General features: G+C 45.8%; 1 protein-coding gene across 5 annotated transcripts in view; it reads left to right on the plus strand.

The window, feature by feature from the left end:
• MARCHF10 (membrane associated ring-CH-type finger 10) overlaps positions 1-26,309 on the plus strand; it is an 85,993-nt gene that overhangs the window by 33,831 nt on the left and 25,853 nt on the right. For 3 of the 5 annotated variants that reach the window (XM_039235995.1, XM_039235997.1, XM_039235994.1), the window contains exons 6-8: positions 7,046-7,217; positions 18,250-18,402; positions 24,138-25,545. In XM_039235995.1, the coding sequence (XP_039091926.1) occupies positions 7,046-7,217; positions 18,250-18,402; positions 24,138-25,545 (1,733 nt within the window). Of the gene's footprint in view, positions 1-7,045; positions 7,218-13,501; positions 14,060-18,249; positions 18,403-24,137; positions 25,546-26,309 lie in introns of those variants that run through there. The other 2 variants (XM_039235996.1, XM_039235998.1) reach the window with 2 other exon arrangements.

Below are 26,309 nucleotides of genomic sequence, written 5' to 3' on the forward strand. Positions count from 1 at the left end.
GTGATGGGTACCGAGGAGGGCACTTATTGAGATGAGCACTGGGTGTTATATGGAAACCAACTTGACAATAAACTGTATTAAAAAACAAAATCCCAGGGAAAAAAACAGTAAAGAACATGAAAAAGCAAAAATGGCAGAAAAACAAACAGGAAAGGGACATAAAAACTACATGCAATATAAATACCCTGGTTGGATCATAGATCAAAACAAACAGCTGGAAAGACATTTTGGGGGCAATCTTCATATGCTCTACATATTAGACAATGTCATGGAACTATTACATTTTTTTAGGTAAGATAGATGGTACTGTGGCTTTGCAGGAGAATATTTTGCTAAGAGATGGATGTTTAAGTATTTAGGGGTGAACTATCATGAAGACTAGTGACTTTGAAATTCATCAGAAAAAATATATATAGAGAGAGAAAGTGCGTGCATACTCACATGAGAGTGGGCACAAGAGAGCACAGAGCGCAAATTGAAAAAGCTAAAGAGTAATGGCTGTCATTTGTACTATTCTTTCAACAGCTCTATAGATTTGATGTTTTCAAAATAAGATTGAAAAATTGTTAAAAGGTATCTGTTGATGCAATGTATTGTTAAGTGAAATAGTATGTATGGTACAATTCCATTTTTTTTTTAAATGTTTTATTTATTTCTAGGAGAGAGACAGCATGAGTAGGGGAGGGTCAGAGAGAGAGGGAGTCACAGACTCTGAAACAGGCTCCAGGCTCTGCGCTGGCAGTCAGCACAGAGCCCGACGCGGGGCTCGAACCCACGAACCGTGAGATCATGACCTAAGCGAAAGTTGGACGCTTAACCGACTAACCAACCCAGGCGCCCCACAATTCCATTTTTTTAATCATACTTGTACAGAGACATCAATGTGTGTTAGAGCAATGTCAGCTGCTGTAACAAAAGGACCAAAAATATGATGAGTGAATGAAGACAGTTTAGTTCTTGCACCTGTGACAGTTCAGGCTGGAAGAACCAGATAGGCAGGCAGCTCTCCTCCACCAAGACTTTGAGAGACTCAGGCTGATAACAGTTGGGTTGTTGTCTTCAACACATGACTTTCAAAGTTGTTGCCTTTCTAACTGAAGTGCCAGGCCAGACACTGAGGCAGAATGCACACGTCACTTTCACTCCCACTCGGTGGGTGAGACTTTCCTCCGGAGGCCACACCTAGTGGCAGGGGAGATGGAAGCTTTCTGTTCAGAGTGGGTGGCCATGTCCGAGCTTCACCTTATCACTCAAGAAGGGATTTTGGTGGAAATCCATCACAGTTATTAAAAGGGAGTCTTAAAGAATACAGACCAAGCTACTTGTAGTTTTAAGTTCAAGGTTAATGGGGCTTTTAATGTTTTAAATTTTCTTTCTTGGGCTTCTCTTTATATGTCCATTTTGGGCATGCATTTCTTTTGTAAAAAAAAAAAAAGCCATTGAAACTATGAAAAGATCATTTCACTGGCAAATTTTCAGGATGCTCCATTTTCCCGCTTGGAGAGAAACATACATGCTCATCTTAAATACCATGTTAAGTAAGCATTTTTCTACTCAGAAACCTTCAGTTGGACCCCATTTTCTATCACATTGACTCTCAATTCTTTGATTGCATCTCAGGGCCCACCTCCCCCCCACCATAATCTGATATCACCCTGCCATCCAGCTTTTTTTCTTCCCCTCCTCCCCCACTCTCTGCACTGGCCCCTTACCCTGCTGTCTGAGAATCATGCCCTACTCATTACTCCATCCATACTTTGGCTCCTGTGTTGCCTCCAGCCTAAGCCAGTCACTACTCATCCTTCAGGTTCCAGAAACCTCACGAACCCTGCCTTGACTTCACATCTTTTTCTGTGCATTCCTTTGGAATTTAGAATTGGTTCCACCCGATTTACCACTTAATTAAATGTTGTTTTGCATTTCATGAGATTATAGTCTCATCTCTCCCACTGCAAGCTTCCTGTCTTTAAATGCCTTCATGGTGCCTGGCATGGGGTTGAAGACATGGTAGTTGCAAATGATACTTGTCAATTAATTCCCACATTGTGTGACATATTATTTTGAGTAGGAGGTACTTCTGTAGATGATCTCCATTTGATGGCCAAATCTTTCATGTTCCTCAGATGCGCCTCTCAGCTAAAAGGGGAACATGAATTCAAATAAAGGATGGAGGAGAAATTTATTGTAGCCAAACTCTACTTGAGGAATACCCAGTGGAGGGTAGTCTTAGTGTGCTACTACATACTACCCTTTAGTGTTCACAATTTAAAAATCCAACATTTTCTGGCCACATACCACTTCCTCACCCACTGCCCACCACACAGAACTCCATCCCAGAGAACATCTTACGCACTTGCACCTGTCCCCAAAAGTATGAAAATGTGTCACCACCCACAAGAGTGATTTCCACAACACACAGGGATTAATTTGCATTACAAGAAATACCTAGCAGGTGTCAGAAAACTTGTCATGTTTGCCATTTCAGTAGCTTGCAGCTCAAAGTTTCACCCAGAGGCCATTCCACAGCCAGATGGAGAGTAATCACGAAGCAATTCTGTAATCCCACATGTCCCTCCTTCAGGGAGCAGACGCAGTGGTCATCAGACCTTGAGAAGACTTTATCATCAAGGCCACTACTGGCAGAACAGTGTCTCAGGCTGAGTCATTCCAACTTGCTAGCATGAAAATCACAGAGATGGTGGCAGGTGGGGGTGGGGCACTCTTTACCGAAGACAGTGGTAGACACAGGTGCACGTGATATTTACACACGCGGCAGCCCACCTGACTCCAAAAAGCATCTTGTGGCCAAATGGAGCTCAAAACTGTCCTGAACATTTGAAGGACTTTGCCGCTTTTAGAGTTTTTTCTAGATTAGAGAGACTTTAGCCTGCTTTGTGATACAGCCAGCCCTCTGTGTAGAACATGCCTTTATGTTTCTTGAATGCACAAAGGGGTCCACCCTACCCAGAATGCTATGTATACAAGCTACCCTCGATTCCCTAAGGGTGTTTTTGTGTGTGAGGCACAATATGAACGCAGACTTTGGAGACTTGAAGGTACACGTTTGCACCCACAGCCCCTCAGTCACCCTTCCCATCTTGTTACTGTTTGAACATTAAGAGTCACCATGATGATCACGGTCTTTCACATTCTCATGAGAACATACTTATTTCAAGTGTCATAAACACATGGTCCTTCTCTGGCAATAGCCCGACACTACTCTTTGCCTCTTATCGGCAACAGGTTGTACCCTGATCTACACTATATCAGAAGATCTGTGCAGCCCAGCTTTCCATCACGTGACACATGGCAAAAATGGGGATGGTCTACATCAGTCAGGATGCTGCAGCACACCCTCGGGGAGGGAGGTGCCACACCAGTTGAGAACCAGTTTCCTGGGTCTTGGAAATGAGCCATCAGGCAAGAGCTGGAAAATAACTTGGTCTCATCCATCCCTGACTACTTAGGTCTCCTTGCTCTTCCAATCAGCTCTGTTCACTGTCCCCTTACCATTCCAGACTCAACATTGTGAGGTCCTAGGTGAAATAATCTTGTCATTCTCACGTCCCTGAGGAAATGCAACCCACTTCCCAACCCTTGGGTCTCTGTCTTCCAGGAGGTCTAATGAGAGCCATTATAGCATGAATAAGTTGTTCCCTGGGGAAGTCCCTAATGGGACTCCCAGACAGGAGTCTTTCTCTGAACTTTGGGGAGAGCCTCGCCCTGGGCAAGGTAGTGTCTCTACTCTGCCAAAAGAGCAAGTTGGGGATTTGGGGGAGAATGATAAAAACAAAAGTAATAACACTCTTGAAAAGTGCTAATTTTGACAATAACTTATTTCTGTTCACGTGGCTTTATTAGGACTTAGAATCCTCACGTATATCCTGTAGCTTGATTTTTAAACGTTTCTTTCCAGTCAGTTTTTCTTTTTAATGCTTTAGACTTTGATTTTGAAAGACAAAGCTGGTTGCCTTCCCCTAAAGGAATAGCACAATGTCCTGTCGCCTCCACCTCCATGTGACATTTCGACTTAGGAACATATGGGGGAAGAAATGAAAATTGTAATTACTGTTCAAAATTACAAGGGGAAAAGACAGTTTTAAAATCAACTTCAAATCAAAATAACTTAATGATTATTGTTTGACAATCTCTGAATGTTGTTAAATATTTTCCATTAGAGCTTTACTGTCTGAAAAAGACATCGTGCCATATTTTCTTAAGACTAGACAAATTTCAGCTGGATACTTAGAAGACAATCATAAATTCAACAGCTTGTGAAAGAAACCAAGAGTCCGGTGTAAGATCTGATCCACCTCCCTGCTCACATTTCTTCAGATTAGGTGAAAATCCAATCGTACTTCTCACTGGGGATTTGAGTTTTGCTTTCAACAATAGGTAGTTAATATTTGGTTGTTAGTGAGTTAATTTTTTAAATGGCTAATTACAAAAGCCAACACTCACATGGCATTTACTGCATGCCTGATATTATTCTGAGTGCTACAAGCACGCACGTCCTAACTCATTTAATCCTTACAGAGGCACCACAAGATAGACACTGTGGTTCACGGATGGAAAAGTCTGAGATGCAGAAAGATGACCTAAAACTAACAGTCTATTGCACAATAAACCTGTGAAAAGGCCAGGATTCCCTCCCAGGAAGTCTTAAATACCACACTTTAGTGCCAGAATGAGTTCCTACAACTCATCCTCTCTGATTAATATGATGGGTTTTCATAAGAGAGGAGAAAGGAGAATGGCAAACAACATAAGAGAACGTGAATAAAGGCACAAAAAGTTGAAATGATTTACTTACGATTAGTGAAGCAAGCACATTCATCGTTAAGTGTTATTATTTCTGCCATTGCGACCTTCCTTTTCCCGCTGACAAAACACCCACTTCCAAGCAGCAGTTTCTGGTCTCTTAAGAAGGATTAGCAACTGGAAGTTAATGAAGGCTGAGGGAACTAGGAACCGGAAAGGGACATATTCGGAGCGCAGCTGTGCTATTCCCTATGTAATAGGCACTGTCTAGTGGACCAAACTTTCTTTCGCCTTTGGTGCTATTAAAGTCTTGAACTATAATGAGTGGGTGAAGGAAGGATAAAATATGGCTTAACATTCGCCCAAGCAAAAGTCTGGTCACCACTCCTCCCAATTCACCACTGCCTGGGGCAAGCAAAGACGATTCTTTTTGTCACCCTGGCTGAGGGTGACAGAGCCACCAGTAATGGTGGCCACTATTAACGCATCTGATACTGTAACCGTGGATATTGGCAGTCTTAGCCTGGAGCATCTCTCCTGTCTTTGCATTGGCTAGAAATAAAGGGCTGAAGAATAGACCCCTGTACGAGAAGGCTTCTCCACCCACACACGCGAGGTATTGGTGTTGGGCAGTTTATGGAAAAAATTCCATCCCATGTTCACTGATGCTCTATTTGCCTAGGACAGTCTTAGGCATCATAATTAAAATTTGCCCACATTTCCTTCTCTGAAAACAGCCTATTTCATGTTCAGAAATTACCTACTGCTTCACAGAGTGCCTGGGTAGCTCAGTCAGCTAAATGTCTGACTCAGGTCATGATCTCACAGTTCATGAGTTCAAGCCCCATGTTGGGCTCTGCATTGACAGTGCAGCTTGGGATTTTGTCTCAAGGCATCATCTTGGACATTTCAGAATCATTTTCAAGGATTTCTATTAAATTCCAGAATCGAAAGGGAAAATGGAGAACAACCAATTCATTAAGTCCTTTCTTTTTCCTGTCCCTTTATCTGATTTGCTTTCTGAAAACACAGGGAAAAACAATAATTATTTGTTTGAAGACTGTACCCAGACTCTAAGTTACAAAACAACAACTTATAATCTTAGAGGATAATGATCTGTCCACCTGTAGATTTATAGACTTCTTTGGAGAAGACTGACAAGCAGGGGACTTTTTTTTTAGAATTTAGTTTGTTTTCCATTGCACCCAATAATTCAAAGTTACTCAGAGAATTTTCCTGAGTCAGGAGCCTTGAAATGAAAATGCCAGAATTGTCAGCGGGAACAATGAGTGAGATCAATACAAATTGCCATGTTTGGGGAAGGGGGGTATTAATGTAGCATTCTGCCTGCAGATGACCGGGCATCCTCAGAGGACTTTCCCGAGACTGGACTCATGTGTCTGCAGAAGAACTGAGCGACCCTCCCCCCAGGGAGGGAGGGGCAGGAACTTTGGGGTTTAGTGTGTTTCATGGTGTATCACAAATCGTAACACCAGGACCTAAAACCGTAAGGTAGCACTTGACTCACCCGCCATGGCCAGGTTTCCCATAGCCAGTTACATTGCTTTCATTATTCTTTTGGTGGGTGTAGTGGCGGCAAAGTAGAAAACTATCGAATGCCTGGATAATTTTTGTTGTGTTGGCAAGGCTGCGCTGAGACACTCTGACGCTGCAGGAATCATGATTTGGGGGTGCACAGATTTGTACTGACTTCTTTATAGAAGACGGACAAGTAGGAGGCTCTTAAACAGATTAGTCTGTCTCATGTTGCACCCAGTAATTCAGAACAGTAAACGGAGGTCTAGTTTTCTCAGTCCCTACACACTATCTAAATTTCCTTTTCATTTGTAAGTATATGATTACCATTAGGAACATCTTTCCTCACCCACTCCCAAAGCAGTTCAAATAACAAGAGCAAGGAGTTTAAGGACACTGATTGTTTCTCTTGCTTTCATAACTTGAGGCGTTGGCTGGTCATCAAATTACTTAAGGGTCAGAAGTGTGTTCTTTTCGTAACGTTCTACAAGATAGACTCGTAGAAGTGCCTCCTTTTTATGGTGTTCTGCAAAATAGTCTCATTAACTTTGCTATTATTTCTAACTGATTCTTCTAAATTGATACAGTCCATCAAAACCTCACTGGTAAAAGGGCATGGTAAGCATGGCGGGATATTCTAGTGTTAGTGCTGGAGGGATCTCTGCAGTCAGCTCGTCTCTCTTTCCCTCTGCCCAGCAAAGATGACCTATTTGGCCATTAATACTCAGACACTTTTCCTTTCTGGTAGAGTTCTGGTGAGGAGGATTCTGTAGCCGAACCAAGACTATCCACCAAGAGTTCTGCGGTTAAGGGTGATTCCAGACTCCCAGCAATTGACCCAACACCAGTCAAACAGAAACACAAAAGCACTATGACTCCAAGGAAACCGGAGAAGGCGGGCCCCAGCAAACCCTCTTCAGGTGAGTGGCTGATGTGTGGAAATTCACAAAATCTAAAATCCCAGCACTATAGGTAATGGCAGCACTCAGATCTGTGGTATTGGTTACATCGAAAATTCTCCAAGTGGCAAATTCAGGTTGGGGAGGGTCCGGTGATCTTATGCAAATGGTAAAATTCACTCCAGAGTAGAAGAGCAAACCAAGAAGGTGTGACTTATGCAGAGCGACTTGTTCCTACTGCCCCACATTTGCCGCGCAGTCATTGGCTTTGTGTGGCACTTGCCTAGAATTGGCGCATTTTCCTCTTCCTCACCCTTGTGGGGTGGGGATGGGGGAAGGCATTTGGCCCCAGGCATCAAATTTTATGACTCAAGCAAGAGCATGAAGAGAAGCTTTCAAAAGCATCTGAATGGCATAATTTAGAGCCAAAAAAGAGAGTAATCAAGTGCTCCAGTTCTGGGGTTGTCCTCTCCGGGAGAAAAGGGGCCTGATAAATCCTCCTTTTTGTGCAATTTGGTAAATAATTCACTCTTTGGCTGCCTTTGAAGCAGAGACCAGTCCTCTGCTTGAGGCAGGAGTGATTTAAGAGTATCCAGAAAGAGGAAAAATTCAAGTGAAAGCAGAGAGTCCCTCGGGCTCATCCCCATCAAAGCCAACATATGGAAGACAAACTTGATTCCTCCAGGAACTGACTTCGAAGTTGAGGTAACTAGGCAGAAAGGTCTGCCTTCTGCTTGCAGTAGGATGGAAATGGTCCAAATTAACTGCCGAAGAATTTGTAAATAGCGTGCTATTCATTTAAATACAAATCACAACTACTTTCTAATCCTAAATAGCTCTTGTCATGCAACCACCCGTCCAGTGAAGTCTTAATGCATTTTTAGAAAATGGCAGCTTTCCCTCAGATTAACCACCCACAGTTTGTTGCTTTAATGAGGTAAAAAAAAAAAAATCTGAAATGATATCCTTCCAAGCAAAGCCCCAGTGCTTTTCCTTATTTAATTAGGGGAAAGTATCATCATTAATAGTTAACAATTTCTCATTTTTAAGACTTTTAGTAGGAAGGATGTTTAAAAAAATTTTTTTAATGTTTATTTATTCTTGAGTGACAGACAGAACCTAAGTGGGAAGGGGCAGAGAGAGAGGGAGACACAGAATCTGAAGCAGGCTCCAGGCTCTGAGCTGTCAGCACAGAGCCCAGCACAGGGCTCAAACTCATGAACCATGAGATCATGACCTGAGCCAGTCAGACACCTAATCCACTGAGCCACCCAGGTGCCCCAGCAGGAAGTGTGTTTTTAATTCAGCTGTTTAAGAGTGGAATGGGGCAGATAAGATGATTCCCCAAATATTTCAAAATATATGTTGTAATTTATTAAATTGAAGAGGTTTTAAATAGAAAAGAATTGAATTGAAGTTTAAACAATGCAATTCCATTCACTATATATGATTTCTAACCTTCTAGCTAAAACTGGGAGGCTATTTGCTTGGGCTGCTTTGTTTCCTGTCAAGAAAAATCATTAAAATGTATAGTTTAGGCCCACTAGATGATCTCAGTTTGTGGGATTAATACAGATGCTTTTCCGACTGAGCAAACTCCAGATGGACCTTATGACATTGACAAAAGGAAGAATTAATTCACTTTACATTCTATAAAACGTCATGTTTGAAGACTTACTAGCCTGGGAACACCAAGGCTTAGGCAAGAGAGCCAAGTTGGCAGAAAGATACCTATTTCATCAAGTGAGGGATGTTACTTGGAGTAAATGCTTTTAATGACTCTAGACCACGTCCAGGACCCATGCGGGCAGGGGCTGGACTGGGGCCTGGCTGTCCAGCAAGCGCTGCAGTCTCGGTGATCCAAGCCGGTTGCTACAGAAGCCTGATCAGTTGTGCAGCAAACTGGATTCACGAAGCTGGCTAAAAGCAAAGCGTTGGTGTGTTAAGAGCCACTCATTTTACATGTGTAGATGCACCCTCAGAGTTCCTTAATTAGCACAGTGAAATGAGAGCCCAGAGACATGGTGAGAATTTAAGCTGAGTCTTTTCAGGAAACGTCTAGTTGAGTGGCGCTAGCAACTCAGAAAATTCAAATGAATCTCCTGTGGTTCTAGAAAAAGAGGATTTGGGGCCTGAACTCTCTGGACACGTTGATCCAGGTCACTAGGTTCCTGTTTTTCTTCACCTCTGTAGAGAATAAAATGCTTTATTTTCCTAAAGCATTCTGGGGGTGATCCAAACTTGGCAGTGAATCACCAAAACTCTTTCCCATTTCAGAACTGAGATTCTGTGTAAAATTGAAGCATCAAAGCCAGTGAAATCCCTTTGCAACACCTATGTAATAGACTAACCTTCCATACCGAGTTATGCTAGACTTTTTCTGAATAAAATAATATAGCTGAGAAATGTGGCTTCTTACATGCAAATCTATGTAATGATAATCCACTGAAATAAAGGAATTTTCCCTTATATCCATGTGACCTACCATCTAGAACCCCCAAGAAGGCTATTTACAATATAGGAACCAATGGTGCCCTCTACAAATAGACTTATAACTGAGATGGTGTCAGATTTTCATTGTCCTTCACACTCTATTAGAAGAAGTTCATGCATTTTAAATTAAGTCAGTTCATATATTCCATCGAACCATTGCTAAATGAGTTGGCTCGTAATTCTCCATGTTACCCCCCCATTCTGTGTAGTGTCAGGCAAGTGCTTTAGAGTCAAAATGCTTGGATTAGCATCTGGGTACCATTTTTTATTTGCTTGTGTGTCTCTGGGCAAGTGACATCTCTGTGCCTCAGTTTCCTCATCTGTAAAGTGGGGGGTCAGAATAGATCCCACCTCCTGGGATTGCTGTGAAGTTTCAATGACAAAATGTACACTCAACCATTAAAACAGTGCCCGTTACCATTAAGCACCTGGTAAATTACAGCATATTGATATCTAGGATGCAAGAACTGTATTTAGCAGAGAATAAGTTATAAAACCTTGTTTTCTTTGTCTTAATGTTGCCCCTGCTCCCCACAATCCTTCTTCTCCTTTACCAAAAATCAAGTTATATTTTTAAAATCCTGATATAAATGCAGGTACAAACACTTTTACTACACCCTGAATTTCCAGAGCAAAACACAAAAGGTGGGGGGGGGGGGGGGGATGAATAATCGCAAAGCATTCACCAAGCCAGAGATTTGCTTTATCTCCAAAAAGACATGGAAAATTCAGGCAGTGAGTCAAGACCCAGCTGTGCCTGATGCGCAATGGATTCAGAAATCCTATTTCATGATCAAGGTGAACACTGCTCCAGGGAGAGATGGGAGCAGAACTATGTATTCTTAGTTCAGAATTGTGCATGGATCTGTGAGAAGCTGAGCAGTCTGCAGACCCAGCAAGCGTTGGGGGACAGAGCGGCACAGGGAGCTACTGTGGCCTCCATCTCCTGGACCCCTGCCTGTCCCTGAGACCCCGCCCCCTGCTAGCCTGAGTCGTAAAGGAACCATCTTTCTTTTCCAGGATGCATAGAGGCATCCAAAGGCCATTGTGCTGTGGGGTTCTGGCACCTGGAGTCTTGCAGACCTCTCTGCCCCAGGGCCAGGCACATGGGAAAGGAGTGTGCCCTCTCCTGTCACCTAAAGCTTGGGCACCGTCTCCTAGTTCTGTGCCAGGAAAACGGATCTGGATGGAGCCCTGGAGGCGGCTTCCAAAATCTTGCCCTTTAAAACAAAGCCAAGCGTTCTGAAATGATCCTCACTTATTACTGAGTTCAATGTTAGTCATTACCAGATTCACATTTGTGGGAGTAGCAAAGCCTATTCAGCTTTTAATAATGGCTTCTCGTGAGGACGTATTCTTGTAAAACCAAGAAAAAGCAGTGAACTCAGATTTAAGAAGATAAACATCTAACATAACTGTGGTCTCTTATGAGTCAGAAAATATTCATTGAAGGGCGGCCTGGAAGAGAAATTTGAGGCAAATCCCAAATCTTCATAACCTACCTTGCAAACAACTTTCTGTAGAAGGTTTTCTCGAAAGGCCAAGATGAAAGAATTTCCAGGCAGGTCGCTTGGTGACCCAACGACTTTCCAGGCCATCTGCCCAAGTTAGAAAACAACCACCATAAGTGAAGGCTCTGGCTTCCATGTAGAGAACCATAATTCTGTCGTTTATGGTAATGCTTCCGAGACCGTGGGGCTCAGGGAAGCCGCAGGGTCCAGAACCAGAAGCCGTGGCCCGGTGCCCTAGTCTACCACTTCATAGCCCCATACGTGTGAGCTGGCGACTTCCCTGAAGTCAGTTTCCCCATCAATAAAGTCGAGTTATTACCTACCTCACCAGGTAGGCGGGAAGATTAAAACCTTGCTGGGAGACTAGGCCTTAGGGAAAGGCCAGTCCCCAGTCCTCCTTGGCTTCTTTTCATAAGCTGCTCAACCAAAGCCATTCTAGTCTGAGATATAAGACAAGTTATAACTTTATTATTAAAAAAATTGGGGAATTCTAAGTAGTCGAGGGTCTTGAGCTTCAAAGTATCCCCAGACCAGGAGCAGAGGCATCACCTGAGAGCTTGTTAGAAATACAGAACCTCAGATCCCAGCCCAGATTGACCGAACGAGAACCTGCCTTTAACAGGATCTCTGGCATATTTGTGTGCACAGTTGAGTTTGAGAAGCTCTGCTTTAGGGTCAGCCTACAAATTAGGAGGAATAGAATATAAAGCTGACACTCTACAGGGAGGCAAGGACCAGGTCCCCGAGGGCCTTGAATGTCAAGCAGAAGGGCACTGGAGCATCAACCCAGGAGGGGATCTAAGTGGAAAGTGGTGCAATTCAATAGGCATTTTTACAAGCCGGCTGTGGCACAGAGAGGGGGCTGTAAGAGCTCACGGAGCAAGCAGGGGTGATGTGGGGACAGAACAGAAGAAGACAACCTCCAAGAAACAATGCAAGACGTAGGAGCCATTCCAGAAGCCTAGGGAGGCTTTGGGAAATGGAGGAACAGATAACTGTGACAGATCTTACCCGGGATAGGGGTAGGGACTGAGCCGCGACCCCCACCCCCGCCCCCGCCCCCCAAGTACACTGGAGCTAATGAAAATGGTTTTCAACTGGATGCTTCCAACGATGGCATTTTAGAGTGGGGACTGTTTGCAGCTGCAGCCTTTCCCAAACTTCTCTGATGAGAATCACCAGGGGAGGTTCTTGATGAAAACACGCATTCCTAGTTCCCCATTCCTGACCCGGAGCGTCAGAATCTCCACTGAGGCAGCCTGCAGAACCACATCTTTAACAAGCACGACAGGTGATTCTCATACAGAGGTTTGCACACCTGTCTCACAGCCTTGATTCTAGAACTTTAAAGTCGATGAGAGATACCTGGAGACTCTGATACACTGCAGGGTCTGATTCGGTCCTTTGGGGGGGGCGGGGCGAGGATTCTGCATGTCTAAGGCGCTCCCAGGGGACCTCCATGCTGGCGGTCAAAGGACCATCCTGGGAGGAACAAAGCCTAGAGAAAACACTGGAAATATTCATTGAAGGGTTTCTCATTCATTGAATGAGAAAACATCTCATTTTGTGGATGAGGAAACAGTTTTTGAGGAGGTAAACAGATGATCCAAGGTGACCTGGCTGGCTAGTGGCAGAGCTGAGAGATCTGTCATGCACGAGGGGGGTCTCTGGATCGTGTCCCCATCAGGTGCCCATACTCTGCCTCCAGCAAGGTTGGCAGATTAAGTGTTAGCGAGCAAATCATTAGCTCCACTTGGACGCCCCCCTCATCCACCTGCTTCTTGCCCTCCTTGGTCTCTCCCCCTTTCCGTGATCCCACCAGGATCTCTCTGCTTCTTTCTCATTTCCCAAGCCTCCCCTCCACAGCAGAAGGCCAGATTAGGGTATGACCGCCACCTCCTCCTGCGGGCAGCTGGAGGACTGGAGGGGGAGAGCCTTACCGAGGGGAGACCCTGCCAGCCGCCGTATGTTGCTGCGGGCACAGCTAATTAGACCGGCCGTGGGGGCGGAGAAGGGACCCCCGCGCTTCCACGCGGGAACTTAGTGGGGGAAGAACTTTTCTGCGTCTGTCAGGGACGCCAGAGACTATTGGCTGGAAATGGGAGTGATCGTGAGGCCCTGCCCCTCGGTTAACTCTTCGGTGACTTTGAGATGCCCTCCTGCTGCCCGTATGACACCTGGCCAGGCCAGCCGCGAAGAACACTCTTTGGGTTCCAATTCATTCACAGGCTTTTTTTTTTTTTTTAATGTCCTTTCCCACCGTGAGTGCTGCTTCCTGACTGCTCTTTTTCTTTTGTGCAGGTGACAGCAGCGAGCACCCCCTGTTCTGTGTTGAATATTCCCCTTACTGCTCCGTCTTTGCTTTTACCCCTGTCCTGCAGCCCAACACCAGTTACTGCTGCCTGGTCCTGCCGCTCCTGCAGCCAGCCTCCCCTGGGGCCCAGGTCCCCTCCCCGCAGCTCCCCTCTGTCCCCTCCCCCTCCTTCACCAGCCCCTCTTCCTTGTCCCCCGGCCCCGTGCCCCAGTCCCCGGCCACCCTGTGCTACTTCCCCATCTCCTGCCCGACCCCAGTGGAGACCCCTGTGCTGTGCCTCCCGGGGCCCAGGAGACCCAGTAAGATTTACCTCCTGTGGTAAGTCCCCCTCGGCTGGGCACACAGCACAGTGGAGTCAGGGAGACGGGGACTTCAGGCTTCCAGAAGGCAGGTGGACGGGAGGAGGGCCGGAGGGCAAGGTCACGAGCAACACCCAGGCGGTGAGGTGTGCAGGGGAGCAGGAAGACCAGACAGCTGCCACTTGACTCGACCTCCTCGTAGCGCTGAGGCGTGAGCGACCAATAAAATCCCATCATGTCTCGAGACTCATCTGGTTTCTTCACTCCTGTGGCTGGCGCGCTTTGGAACAGGAGCAGGCCCTCCTGTGTCCGATGGCGGCCCCCGAGAGGGTGGCGGCGGTGGGGGGCAGGTCCTCCCCAAGGCACACGCTGGGACTGAGAAGCCACGCTGAACCGTGCGGAGAGGGGACAAATTAAAGGGCTCAGTCACTATTTACATTCCCTTTCCTGCCTACTTATTAGGCACCACATTTCCCAAAATCAAAAATCCCACCTCCTGGGCTCCAAAATAAAACATATTTATGGTACATAATTAAGCTTTAATTAAGATCTCCTCTGGGTATGTGAGACAACACACATTTCCAGCACACCCAAATAGGCAGATCGACCAGCCTGTTATTTGTGACTGTACAGAAAGCTGCCTATTACCCCAGGGCAACACCAAATCTTGCGACTAAGCTGTAATTCTTCCCACGATCTAAAGGAAGCAATACATTTTTTTAAAGTTTATTTATTTATTTTGAGAGAGTAAAGGAGCAAGACATTCTTTAAGAAGGCATCTCTTAGAATCTTGGCACCTCCTTGTGAAGACAGGGGAGGGAGGGGGCGCCAGGGTGGCTCAGTCGGTTGAGCATCTGACTTTGGCTCAGGTCATGATCTCACAGCTCGTGAGTTCGAGCCCTGCATTGGGCTCTGTGCTGACAGCTCAGATACTGGAGCCTGCTTCAGATTCTGTCTCTCTCTCTCTCTCCCCCCCCCCAACTTGTACTCTGTCATTGTCACTCAAAAATAAATAAAAACATTAAAAAAAATTTTAAGACAAGAGGAAGGAGTAAGGGTTTAGGAATTGTATTTTTCTCTTTTTGACCCAGTCTGTCAAGAACCGTGTCTGTGTCCAACAAGTGATGTGAAGAACTGATCAATGATGGGTCACATGGAATTAACATGCACCGTTAAATGGACTTGGTTCTCAGTCATCATCGGCCTTGTATAAATAGGAGATTACTACCTTTTTTTTGCCTAGTCAAATTAAGAACTATTCAATCAACAATTACAGCGTTCCAGCATTGTCAAGAAACTAGGACAGGCACCTTTTATCGAAACAGCCATTTGGTTTCTTTGTCACTGGAGGCACCGCCTCACTCAGATATTAGAAGAGCATACAGTGCAAAGCAAACCAAAGTCTTCCCCAAATTCACCGACAACTTCGGGGTGTTGAGTGGCAGCAATGGGACTCCTGAGGAGTCTGTCCTCCAACCTGAAGAGGAAGTTCTATTTCTCTTCCAGTGTGAATCTAACTTGCCTCTCTCTGCAGATTAATGTATGAGGACCATGCTAGAAAGGCCCCAGAGGTCTGAAGTTGGGTTTGATTTGGGTACAGGGAAGGTGATTAGGACCCGGAATCAAGGTACATGCAAGCTATGCGGCCCATGTCACCTCATTTGTGCCTGCAATTGCAGGTGGTGACAAAGGGAAATTTTGTTCACTTTCCGTAGAATATGAGAGGGTATCACAAGGAGGAAGTCAGCGGTTCAGCCAAATTGGATTACAGTCTTTAAGGTCATGACCAAACTGTCTTACTCATCTTTGTAAACCCTCAAATTATTACATAAGCAAAGGCACGTGGGTGTTTGTTGAACAGATTATAATAGGGAATTGCTATTTGCCTTTTGGATTTTATAAAGGATCGAGGGAGGGAGCCTCAGCAAGCACGGCACAGAAATGAAGGCCGCTGCATGAGTTATTCTAAACAGATGAAACCTGCAGAACACGTTTCTGGTCCAGAGCAGTCCTCTTGTGGGAGCGACTTCAGATCCCCAATTAGCAGTAGTAGCAGGAAACTGTTTACAGCAGACACTGCAGCCGCCATTGAGAGCGGCTGAGAAGCACCAGACACTGAGTGAGGCTATTTACATACATTATTGCAAAACTTGGCAAATAACTCAGCAAGATGAGAACACTCCCATTTCAGAGATGCGGAGCCTGAGGTCCAAACTGCCCTAAGTCAGAGGCTCCTGCCCACACAGGACAAGTAAAACCCGGTAAAACCATCTCTGGGTTCCCAGCTTTATTAATTTGGTTTGCTGAAACCTTCAGTTAGAGACGACATGCTCACTTCCGGAAATCATTTATAAGAGCTGATGCTTTGAACAGGCGGTTTTTTCCGAACAAGAAGACAAAATCACCTTACATCATCTTGGATGTTTGGCGCAAGAAAAAGTTTGTTCTACTTTCAGACTTCCCTGGGGTAGCCAAGTAGCCGAATGCATCTTCGAGGGCTCCGCACATCACACTAAGCAATTACTCTTTGTCCTGAAGGAGGCCAGGCAACACACAAGCCTAGGCAGGGTCCTCATCCTTAAGGAGAGAAAAGATGTACGCCTCGCGCGACATTAGACTATTTCAATGCTAAAGGTCCTAGGAATCCTAAAAGTTCTCAGAGCAGAGTCAGAGTCTCAACGGTGAGCATAAAACTGGAAACAGACCTCAAAGGGCTGTCAGCTGGGGCAGGCTGGGGAAGAAAGGGCTCTGGGGAGGAGGGTCACACTCCTGGGCTATGTGGGGGTGTGGATGGGGTGGGGGCTGGGGCAGCAGGCAGTGTGAGGTTCTGCTGCCCTGGGCTGTGAAGGAAATGCAAGGATTCTAATGGGATTCCTGTGAGGAATCAAAGTGCAGTCCTAGTGACCAGGACCTTGGGGTCCTCCAACTGTTGCTTCCTCAGTAAGAATCCCATTGCCTCCTGCCCTGTCTGTCAGGGGAGAGGTAGGAGCTGAGAGCTGGAAGGTGACTAGAGAGAAACCTCTGGATTCCAGGAAAGCAACTCTTGGTGCTGAGAAAGTGCCACGCTCCCCTCCTCCATGCTGGCCCCCATATTAAAAAGCCCCTCTCACTCTCCTCCAGGTTGGTGAAATTGTGTCTTGTCACCACCCCACACTCCCTGAAGAATATATCCTTATCTTCTGGAGAATTCCCTTCTCTCCTTTGCGGTCACACCTGCAACCTCTCCAGGCCCCACCAGCTCACCCTACGTGAGCCACGACCAGCGACAGGTGGTTTCTAGCACGTCCCCGGTCGAACATGGTCCCCTCTGTCTTGGGGACACAGAACCGAGTGCCTTCCCCTCCTGGGGCCCATCAGGACAGGCAAGTTGTACCTAATCATTGTATTCAACTCGGCTTCCTGAGCTGCCAGGGAGAACTTTCATTCATTTCCAGAATCTGGACGAAAACCACAACGTACACTGCGGAACATAAATCCAGTTGTCTCCTCAGGCCAAGAACAGCTGCTCTCTTGCACACAACTCAAGGGCCTCTCCCAGCTTTACCCGTGTGGCCTGCTGGCTGTGGTTATTTGTGAAACTTCTGAACTGTCCAAGAGGGCATGAGCCAGGTAAATTCCCTTGGAAAGATCTAGTTCCGATATTCACAGTTCAACTGCCTTGTAAACTCCAGAACTTGCAGAGAGGCATGGAAAATACTGAAACTCTTGCTCCAAACTCCACGGGCACTGACGACGCTTCCTACATGTGCAGAAGAGATTTACGATTATTCAAACCAATTAGCCACCTCGTTCAAGATGGGAATTTCTAAAAAATATATTCACTGGGAACTCAATCCGCATTAGTGTTTCCGCTACTGTCTTTATCGTGAGTTTATCCTTCCAGCACATAGCCAAGCAAATAGGTACACCTGGTATCCCAGATGCTTGGAACCTTTCTGGATAGGTCATCTTAGCTGCCAGTGAGCAACCTGAGGATATGCAGGTACAAAATAGGCTGTGATTCAACCTTGGAAGAGCAGTTGGGGAGAAGGCCTTTGCATGTCCCAACTGCAGAGGGCTCTTGACCATGTTACCAGCGTGCCCATCCCGACATCTATGAACGGGAAGCTAGAAGCATCTTAGTAGAAGGACATACCCCTTATAGACCCTGCTGGTAGGTGTCACAGATGCTCATTAATGGTGATAACCTTGCGAAGTAGGTATTATGATTTTCCATCTAATAGGTGAGGAAACTGAGGCTTCAAGAGGTGATGTGATCTGCCCAAGTTCACAGAGCTACTCGGTCACAGAACCAGGTTGCAAATCCAGCTCTTCTCTGACCACCTGGGCCCCCGTCCCTTACCTGCCTTCCCCCTTGCTGAGCCTTTGGACCATTCTTTATGCACAAGCTGTTTCCCTGTAAAAAATTATTATTGAAAACATTTTGCACCTTTCAGCAGCCCAGGCACCACAAATTTTGTCAAGGAAGAGGAGGCCAAACCTGGGGAGACTGACAGTCAGCCCAGAAACGCAGAGCCCAAGAGTGGCCGAGGACAGGAGCAGACAGAAATCACAGCTGCCGGCCAAGGCACCGACCCTCAGGGGACCAGGTAAGGCCCCGGGGCTCATGCATCTTGGTCCTCCAAGAGAACGGACTTGTATGGTTACCTGGTGACTTCTGTATGGTTTTTAGACACTTGGGCTTTTATGTGGAGGACAGCATGCCTTACAATGAAATGCTTAAAAGGTTCTGAAAGCAAATTATTGGGTCTAGTTTCCTTCTTAGAGAGAGGCTGGCCGGAAAAGGTAGGACAGGGAGTTTGTTTTATTTTTTCTCCCATTTATTCCATAGGTGTGACTGTGCGTGGTGTCGAGTGGAGACTATCCATCCGGCTTCTGGAGAGGACATCTGGGCGGTGGGTGGTGGGTAGCAAGGGGTGGAGAAGCAGTCTGCTGCTCTGGGACCATCTCACCTGGCAGAGAGGGGGTGAGGGGTGCCTGAGGGTGGCAGGCTGCTCACCTCCCACAGGGGTCTTCTCACCTCACCATCCAGGGTGTCAAGATCTCAGTGTGTAAGAAATAACATCAAAGCAAATCTATGCTTTGCTTCAAAACCCTGGTCTGGTGGATACACCCTCTTTCAGTCCTGAGCATTCATCCAAAGGCCCAGGCCATGCTGCACGCTGACCACGTTACCCTCCCCTGTGATGGCAGAAGGAATAGGACCCAAAGAGTCTCCATGGGACTCAAAGAAAGTGACACTGGACAGCCAACCTTGCCAGAGACTTAGTCTTCCCCTTGGAGAAACCACTGAGCTCATGCTTCCTCACCACCCAACGAACACAGTAGGATTTATTTTAAAATGTGATGTACAGGGGCGCCTGGGTGGCTTAGTTGGTTAAGCATCTGACTTTCACTTAGGTCATGATCTCACGGTTCGTGGGTTCGAGTCTCGCGTCGGGCTCTGTGCTGACTGCCAGCTCAGAGCCTGGAGCCTGTTTCAGTCTGTGACTCCCTCTCTCTCTGACCCTCCCCTGCTCACGCTGTCTCTCTCTCTGTCTCCTAGAAATAAATAAGCATTTTAAAATGTACACTTCACATTTACATACTTCAGTGGACACCTGTAACTCTCAAGCAGGGTAATGGTTTGGGTGGCTCAGAATTAGGGGCAATTAGAGCATATGTGCAGCAACCAGATGTCACCGGCCCCCAGCGATGTAACACCTCCCGTTGAGAAGGGCAGTCCTCCCTTCTAATTTCAGGTCTTTTTCCTCCCTGCCTTGGATCCTGGGCTGGTCAAGCAGCCACTCTGGGTTATAGTTCCCCAGCCTTAAAATAATGATAATGAGGGGGCACCAGGGTGGCTCAGTAGGTTAGGTGTCTGAGTCTTGACTTTGGCTCAGGTCATGATGTCACAGTCCGTGGGGTCTCACAGTGTTGAGTTCTGTGCATCAGCAGTGCAGAGCCTGCTTGGGATTCTCTCCCTCTACCCCTGCCCTGCTAGCTCATGCTCTCTAAAAAAAAAAATAAAAATAAATAGACTTGAAAAAATAAAGATGATATAATCTACCTCACTTGCATTGCTATCATAACTAAAGGAAATAATACACTGACCAACACCTAGCTATAATAGGCACCAAATTACTATTAGTTCCTGGCCTGCGCTGCGCCAGTGGTCCTAATAAACCCCTGAATGTTATTTGAAAGGTCAGGCTCCCCATGAGGCTCATACAATCCTCCACCTATACCTGGAAGGCATCTGCTGTTATCCTGAGATTCACTGAGAATTCGTCCCAATTTTCTAGTATATATTCAGCTTTCTATTATGTAAGGATAAGGGCTCCTTGTCTTCCCTCAATGTTTTTTCCTCGCTAGTCTCTCTTTCGTTCTTTCTCTCACATTCTAAAGTGGTTTGTAGAAACCGGAGTAGGAGCCAGGTGTTTGAATTGCATCCATGAGAAATGTGAAGCCAATGTGACAAAGAGGTAATATATAGAAAGCTCTTACAAATCAATAAGAAAATCCATGAATACCTGATAGAGAACTGGGAAGAGGCACAGCAGACAATTTCACAGAGGAAATGCAGATAGCTAATAAACATTTGGAAGAAAAAACAACAAGTTGAACCTCACTAAGTAATAAATGGAAATTTGCATGAGATCATTTTGGCCTATGAAACTGGCTAAAGTTTTAAAAATAATACCCAATACTGGTGGTGGAACGAACAACGTTTCCTGGGCACTGAGTGTCGATGTCATGCCAAGCCCTTGGCAGGAGTTGCTGGCGACACAGCTTTAAGAGACGCTTTCATATCCTACCTGTAGGGTAATTTGGTACAAACTGGAATTAGGCAACATGTGTGGAAAGCCTTTAAAAGGGTCATACTTTCTGACCTAGCAATTCTACGCCTGCGAACCTATTCTAAGAAGACAGGTAGTCAAAGATGTAGGAGCAAGGACATTTATCGGAGTGTAATTTGTAACAGCAAACACCACAAGACCACGTATATACGCAAGAATAGGAGGAGAGTTAAACAAATTATGATACATTTATATAATGTATCTTAACCTGTACTTAACACCCTGTTCTTGAAGAGTAATTGAATTTATAGCAGGAGATAATGCTCACAGTAAAAAGGTTTAGGGAAAGAAAGCAGGACGTAAAGTTGTATGTACCCGAATATTCCAGTTTTGGCTTTTTTGAAAACAAGTATTTCTAGGTAAGAGCGCTGACTTGTAAATTCAAATGCCTTCAGGGGAACGGGTGAAAATGGCAGGAGAAACACATACCCAAGGCCAAGGGGATGGAGTAAACTAGAACCTACTGGCCCCACCTAAGGGCGGTGAGCTCAGTGTTCAGATGGTGAGGCAAAGCACGACAGCAGGATGAAAATGGCCCAGGGGTCTTGGGTTTGCAACCCACCGCTGAATTCCAGAACGGGAGCAAGGGCCAGCTGAGGCTCAGATTGCAGGTGACTTTCATCTCTTCTTCGTCCTCTTCTGGAAGTCCCATATTTTCTCCAAAGAAACATCAGCTGCTTGTGTAACCAGAGGAAAATGGGCAGAAGAATACGGTTGTTGGATCGTAGGAAAGGACTGACTGGTCAAGCACGTGAGGAGGCCTAGACCAAGACAGTGAGGATGGATGCCTTTTCTGGTTTCACCTTGTTGCCCCTTGAACGTTCAGCTGCACCTGGTTGAACTTCTGGAAATGAGAGCCCCTCCCTTCCGAGCTGGAGTCCACACAGGGCCCAAGACACGTTCAGCAGACTCTGTAGGGCCTCGTCTATGAATAGTGCATCCTGGCATACCAAATAGGGTGTTTATTCCCAGCCCGAGTGCTATGAAGTCTGCTCCCTATCTGATAGATGCAAGAAATAGGGTTCAAAGGGGGCGCCTGGGTGGCTTAGTCGGTTAAGCGTCCGACTTTCGCTTAGGTCATGATCTCACAGTTCGTGGGTTCGAGCCCCGCGTCGGGCTCTGTGCTGACTGCCAGCTCAGAGCCTGGAGCCTGCTTCAGTCTGTGACTCCCTCTCTCTCTGACCCTCCCCTGCTCATGCTGTCTCTCTCTCTCTCTCCTAGAAATAAGTAAAACATTAAAAAAAAATTAAAAAAAAAAAAGAAAGAAATAGGGTTCAAAGAGCGTATGTGTACAATGGCACAGTCTGTCACCTTTAGGGGAAACACACCAAGGAAGAGCTGACTGAACCTTGAAAGAGGAAAGCAGTGATGGTGCCAAAGAAGAGTGAAGACACGTTCCCTGGGGTGTTTTGGGGATACACAGGAGCCACCCTGTAGCATTCAGAAGCCAGTGTTGCTGGGCGACAGCTCCCTGGCTTCCCTGAAACCAGCTTGTGGTTCCTGTGGAGTGTCCAGGTCCATTTTGCAGAGGGTGCCCTCGCCGATCACTTTGCTTAGGTGTCTCCTGATGCCCAGATTAAATCGGCTCAGGGCCGAGGGACAGCTGTGTGTTCCAGGACAGACGGGAAGAATCAGGTTCCAGCAACTTGTTAGCTAATCTCCGAGGCACTTCATCAAATTCAGAATGAAAAGTAATTGACCGGAGCCTGCATTTCTGAATCTTCTGTATCAATTTTTCTCCAAAAAAAAAAAAAAAAAATCATCAAGAGAATTCAGTTAGTCATGTAGAAGAATTTGTCCCCCCAAAACAGGGTCTGAGTGGGCATGCCAGTTCCACTCCTAATACACACACAGCCAGCTGCTCAGAGCTTCCTGGAATTGCTGATACATCTCTTACTGGGGTTTATAAAACCCCATGAGGGGCCTGATTGGGAGAGCTTAACTGATTTCTGGAAGAGCTGATGAGTAAAAATTCGCACTGCGTCGCTGAGTATCCCATGCAGTTAACAATAAAAGAGGCTTAGAGAGTATTAGGACTTAGAAGCTGGTGCTCCCGGGAGGCCCTCGATTAAAGTGAGTCAGTATTGACTTGGCCCTTGGCTGAGCCGAATGCTCCAAGGATTTGCATTTCACTTGCCGGAGCTATTACCACACAGGCCTTTCCAAACCTGTGGAGTCCTGTCCACTCTAGGGGGTGAATGGCTCCGGAAGGTAAATGATAAGGACCACAGCATCTCATCAGATCCTGCAGGATAGCATGAGGGGAGGTCGGGGGTGAGGCTGGGAAGAGGCTGACGTCCGGAGGAAAGCAAGAGAAGTAGAATCAGGGTATTTTCAGTGTCCTATCTGCACTGAGAGGGTTAAAAAACAAAACAAAACAAAACCCTGAACAGCACACGCACATCACAATGAATTAAACGGATAATCATGTTCACAAGGAAATTGGAAGTCCAGCTACGGGGGCTGGGGGGGGTGGGCAGGTAGACACAGGGTTGGGGTTAACACAAACCATAGCGTCAGGCAGGCTGGAGTTTGAATGATCGCGCCCTTACTTACTAGAAATAAGACCTTGGTAAGTTATGTGATCTAAGCCTGGGTGCCCTCAGTTATAAAGTGGTGTGATTATGGTACCTATTTCATAGGATTCTGAGGCCCACATGTGTGTATGTAACAAAGTTAGTATGGCTCATTCCGTATAAGCCCTCAGTAAGTTATGCTTATTCATTGTTTTTATAAGGCAAATTTTGACCAAGTGACTTCACCACTAGAAATTCCTACCCATGTGGACACTTTGTGTCCTCTTTTCCATACATCTCTTTGTACTTTAGAATCAGGGGGCGGAGGAGGAATTCTATTATCGCTCAAGGTTACAAATCGACTAGGAGCTAGTGACAAAGAAAAGGTAATGATCTCATGAGAGCGTTATAATTTTTATCGCACTAAGAAGTAAACATAATCCAAATCATCAGGGTACCTGGACACCAGCTTCTAGAGCCTTCCTCCCAATATTCCCAGATAGAGTATATTTTCTTAAGACTTTTTAAAGCTGTGTATGGCGCAGGAGGGTCATAAATACATGTTGAATGAATCCAGATGAGAAGGCACTGGTGGTTTATGCGGAAAAGTGTCCTTATCCATAACACTGTTATGAAAACTATCATTTGAGAGATTTCCCCATGATCAGCCCTGACTGACCTGGACTAGATAGTCTTCTCAAAGCTTCCACAAAAAAGACCTGTATCCTCAGGGTCACCCTGTCTCCCCAGAACCAGCCCGAGCTCCACAAATGTACAAAGGAGAATCCAGAAGCGGTAAAATGAAGCTACCTCTACTGGCCTGCTTTTGTACCTCCAACTCGTTTAACAGATTTTCTTCTCTAGGTTACTCGTTGCCTTGAGGGACTCTCACCCTTACTGTTCTGGCTCTTTCATCCATGAAAGATAGATACATAGAAGCATGATAAAACTTGTCTTTTCTCCATGCAGGTCCAATAGTCCAACAAGAGGGCCCAATGTGGGCAGGTGGCACCAAGCTGAAGAGGCCAACTCAAGAGAGAAGACACTTAGCCCCGTCCTCACAGCTAACGACTATGACTGAGAATACCCCTGAGAGAGCCAAAAGAGGAGACTTGAGTGTCCTTTCCCAGAATGAGCCACATCCGGGCCTATCTCAGGCCTTCCAAGGAACAAACAGCCCTCAAGTGTTGAGTGTGTCCTTGGGGCCACCACTCCTAACCACCACCACAAGAAGGGCACCCTTCAGGTTCAGAGATGAAGGCCTTTATTCCATTTTATCATTAGACCCTGGAGGAGAAAATGATAACAGCGAAGAGGAGACCCTCATAAAGGAAGAACTTTTGTTGGTTGGTCTGAGCCCCCCTCATTCTCCTCCCAGTCGTAAGAGAAGTCAGTTTCTTAGGACATCAGCCACTCAGGCCAAAAGTAAAAATTTTGAAGAAAGTCCTAAAAATGGCAGAGCTAATGCAGTAAGAAGAACTGAGGCCAGTCGTGGCTCATTAAGAACGAGCAATGCGATGGAGCCAGTGACAGACCAGCTTTCTGGGGAGGCAACGGTGTTTCAAGACCCCAAGCCGCCTGATGGAGGGCCTCCTAAGAAGAATGACAGCGATGACGGTGAACATGAGAAAAGCACCTTTCCTTCATGGGACACTGAATCCACAGCTCGTCCAGATGAGGACCTCAGTGCTGAAAATGGATTTAGAGATTGTACCTCCATGGGAGATAGGCCTGGTGCCTGTGATTACAAAAGAGATTGGCATGCCTATTTAAACAGTTCTAGTAATTCTCTTGACTATTTTCTTTCTGGTAGACCAACAGCTCCAAGATCACCAGTGAATTCATCTTATACCACTCCTGGATCATTAATGCATTCTGCCATGAGAGATGATATTCTAGGAGACTCGCCAATGTCATCTGCATTCATTCACGGTTCAGACCCAGAGGGAAACTCAAGGTTTAATATTCGCCAACCACTGTCCCCCATTAGAAATAGGAATCCACTCGCCAGTGCTGAAAACCACAGTTATTTTCCAGTAAACAGAGCATATGAATTTGATGTCAGGGGAGAAGATATTACTTTAACAAACCCATCCCAGGGGGCTCCAGCATGTACAGAAGAGCTCTCATTAAATCCTCAAAGCAACCTGTCCTTGGTGGAGTCTTCCAGCTCCTCTCCATCAAGAATGAACTTACAAGGCCATTTGCATGTGCCCAGGTCCTTGCAAGAAAACATACCTTTTACTTTCTTTGCAGTCTCTGATTTCCCAAATCAAAATGATAATGGGAACAGAATGGCAGCCTTTGCTTTCACAGATGAAAAGGAGGCCAATAAGATAAAGGCAAACCCCGAGAAACTCAAGAAATTGCAAGAAAGGTGAGGAATTTTCATAATGATATGTATATACTTTTTTTCATTCCGTTTTTTCCCAGGTAGAAATAAGCAGTACCTTCATTAGAGCCTCATGGAAATTTTAAATCCTAGATAGGCCCTTCCTTGACATTTTAATGATTGCTTTTATTGACAAAATTGTCTATTTTATTGCTCTTAAAATGTATGTATCTATGAGGAAAAGTTTGGTGTTCCAGCTCAGTCTCTCCAGTATTCCCCAAATGTTTTTTCCTTGAATACCATAACTTTAAGGAAGGCAGGTTGGCTAGACATAAGGGATTTTTGACTGCTACGTAGGGCTGGCTCTTCTCATGGATCTTCTCGGGATCTTTTATGGAAAGTTTGCTATGTCCCCAGAGATTGAGCCCCTCCACACTTGAAGTTCACCAGCTCTCCCTCATGGGACTCTGTGTAAATCCAACCCACAGTTCTGGAATTTGAATCTTTCCAACCAAAAGGCTTGTCCCAAACCGTTACCATGGTTACCTTGGTTCTCTGAAGGGCTATGCTGGGGTAACCAGTGCTCGCATTTTGCGTGTTCTTTCTCACGCTCGAGAGAGAAACAGGTCTTTTTTTCTGGATTGCCCTTTTCTTTGATCTTCCTGTCCTGTAAGATGATTTGGGGATATTTCACAATATCCACAGTGTATGAAATCTGACGCCTTTTAAAGCCATCACCAGACACCATGTCAGGATTCGACTGTTTCCTTTATGATAGGTGTTACCACGCCCTGATGTTGGCTTACTGA

Source organism: Hyaena hyaena, unplaced genomic scaffold, assembly GCF_003009895.1.
Source record: "Hyaena hyaena isolate Hyena2069 unplaced genomic scaffold, ASM300989v1 scaffold_104, whole genome shotgun sequence".
Classification (NCBI taxonomy): Eukaryota; Metazoa; Chordata; class Mammalia; order Carnivora; family Hyaenidae; genus Hyaena; species Hyaena hyaena.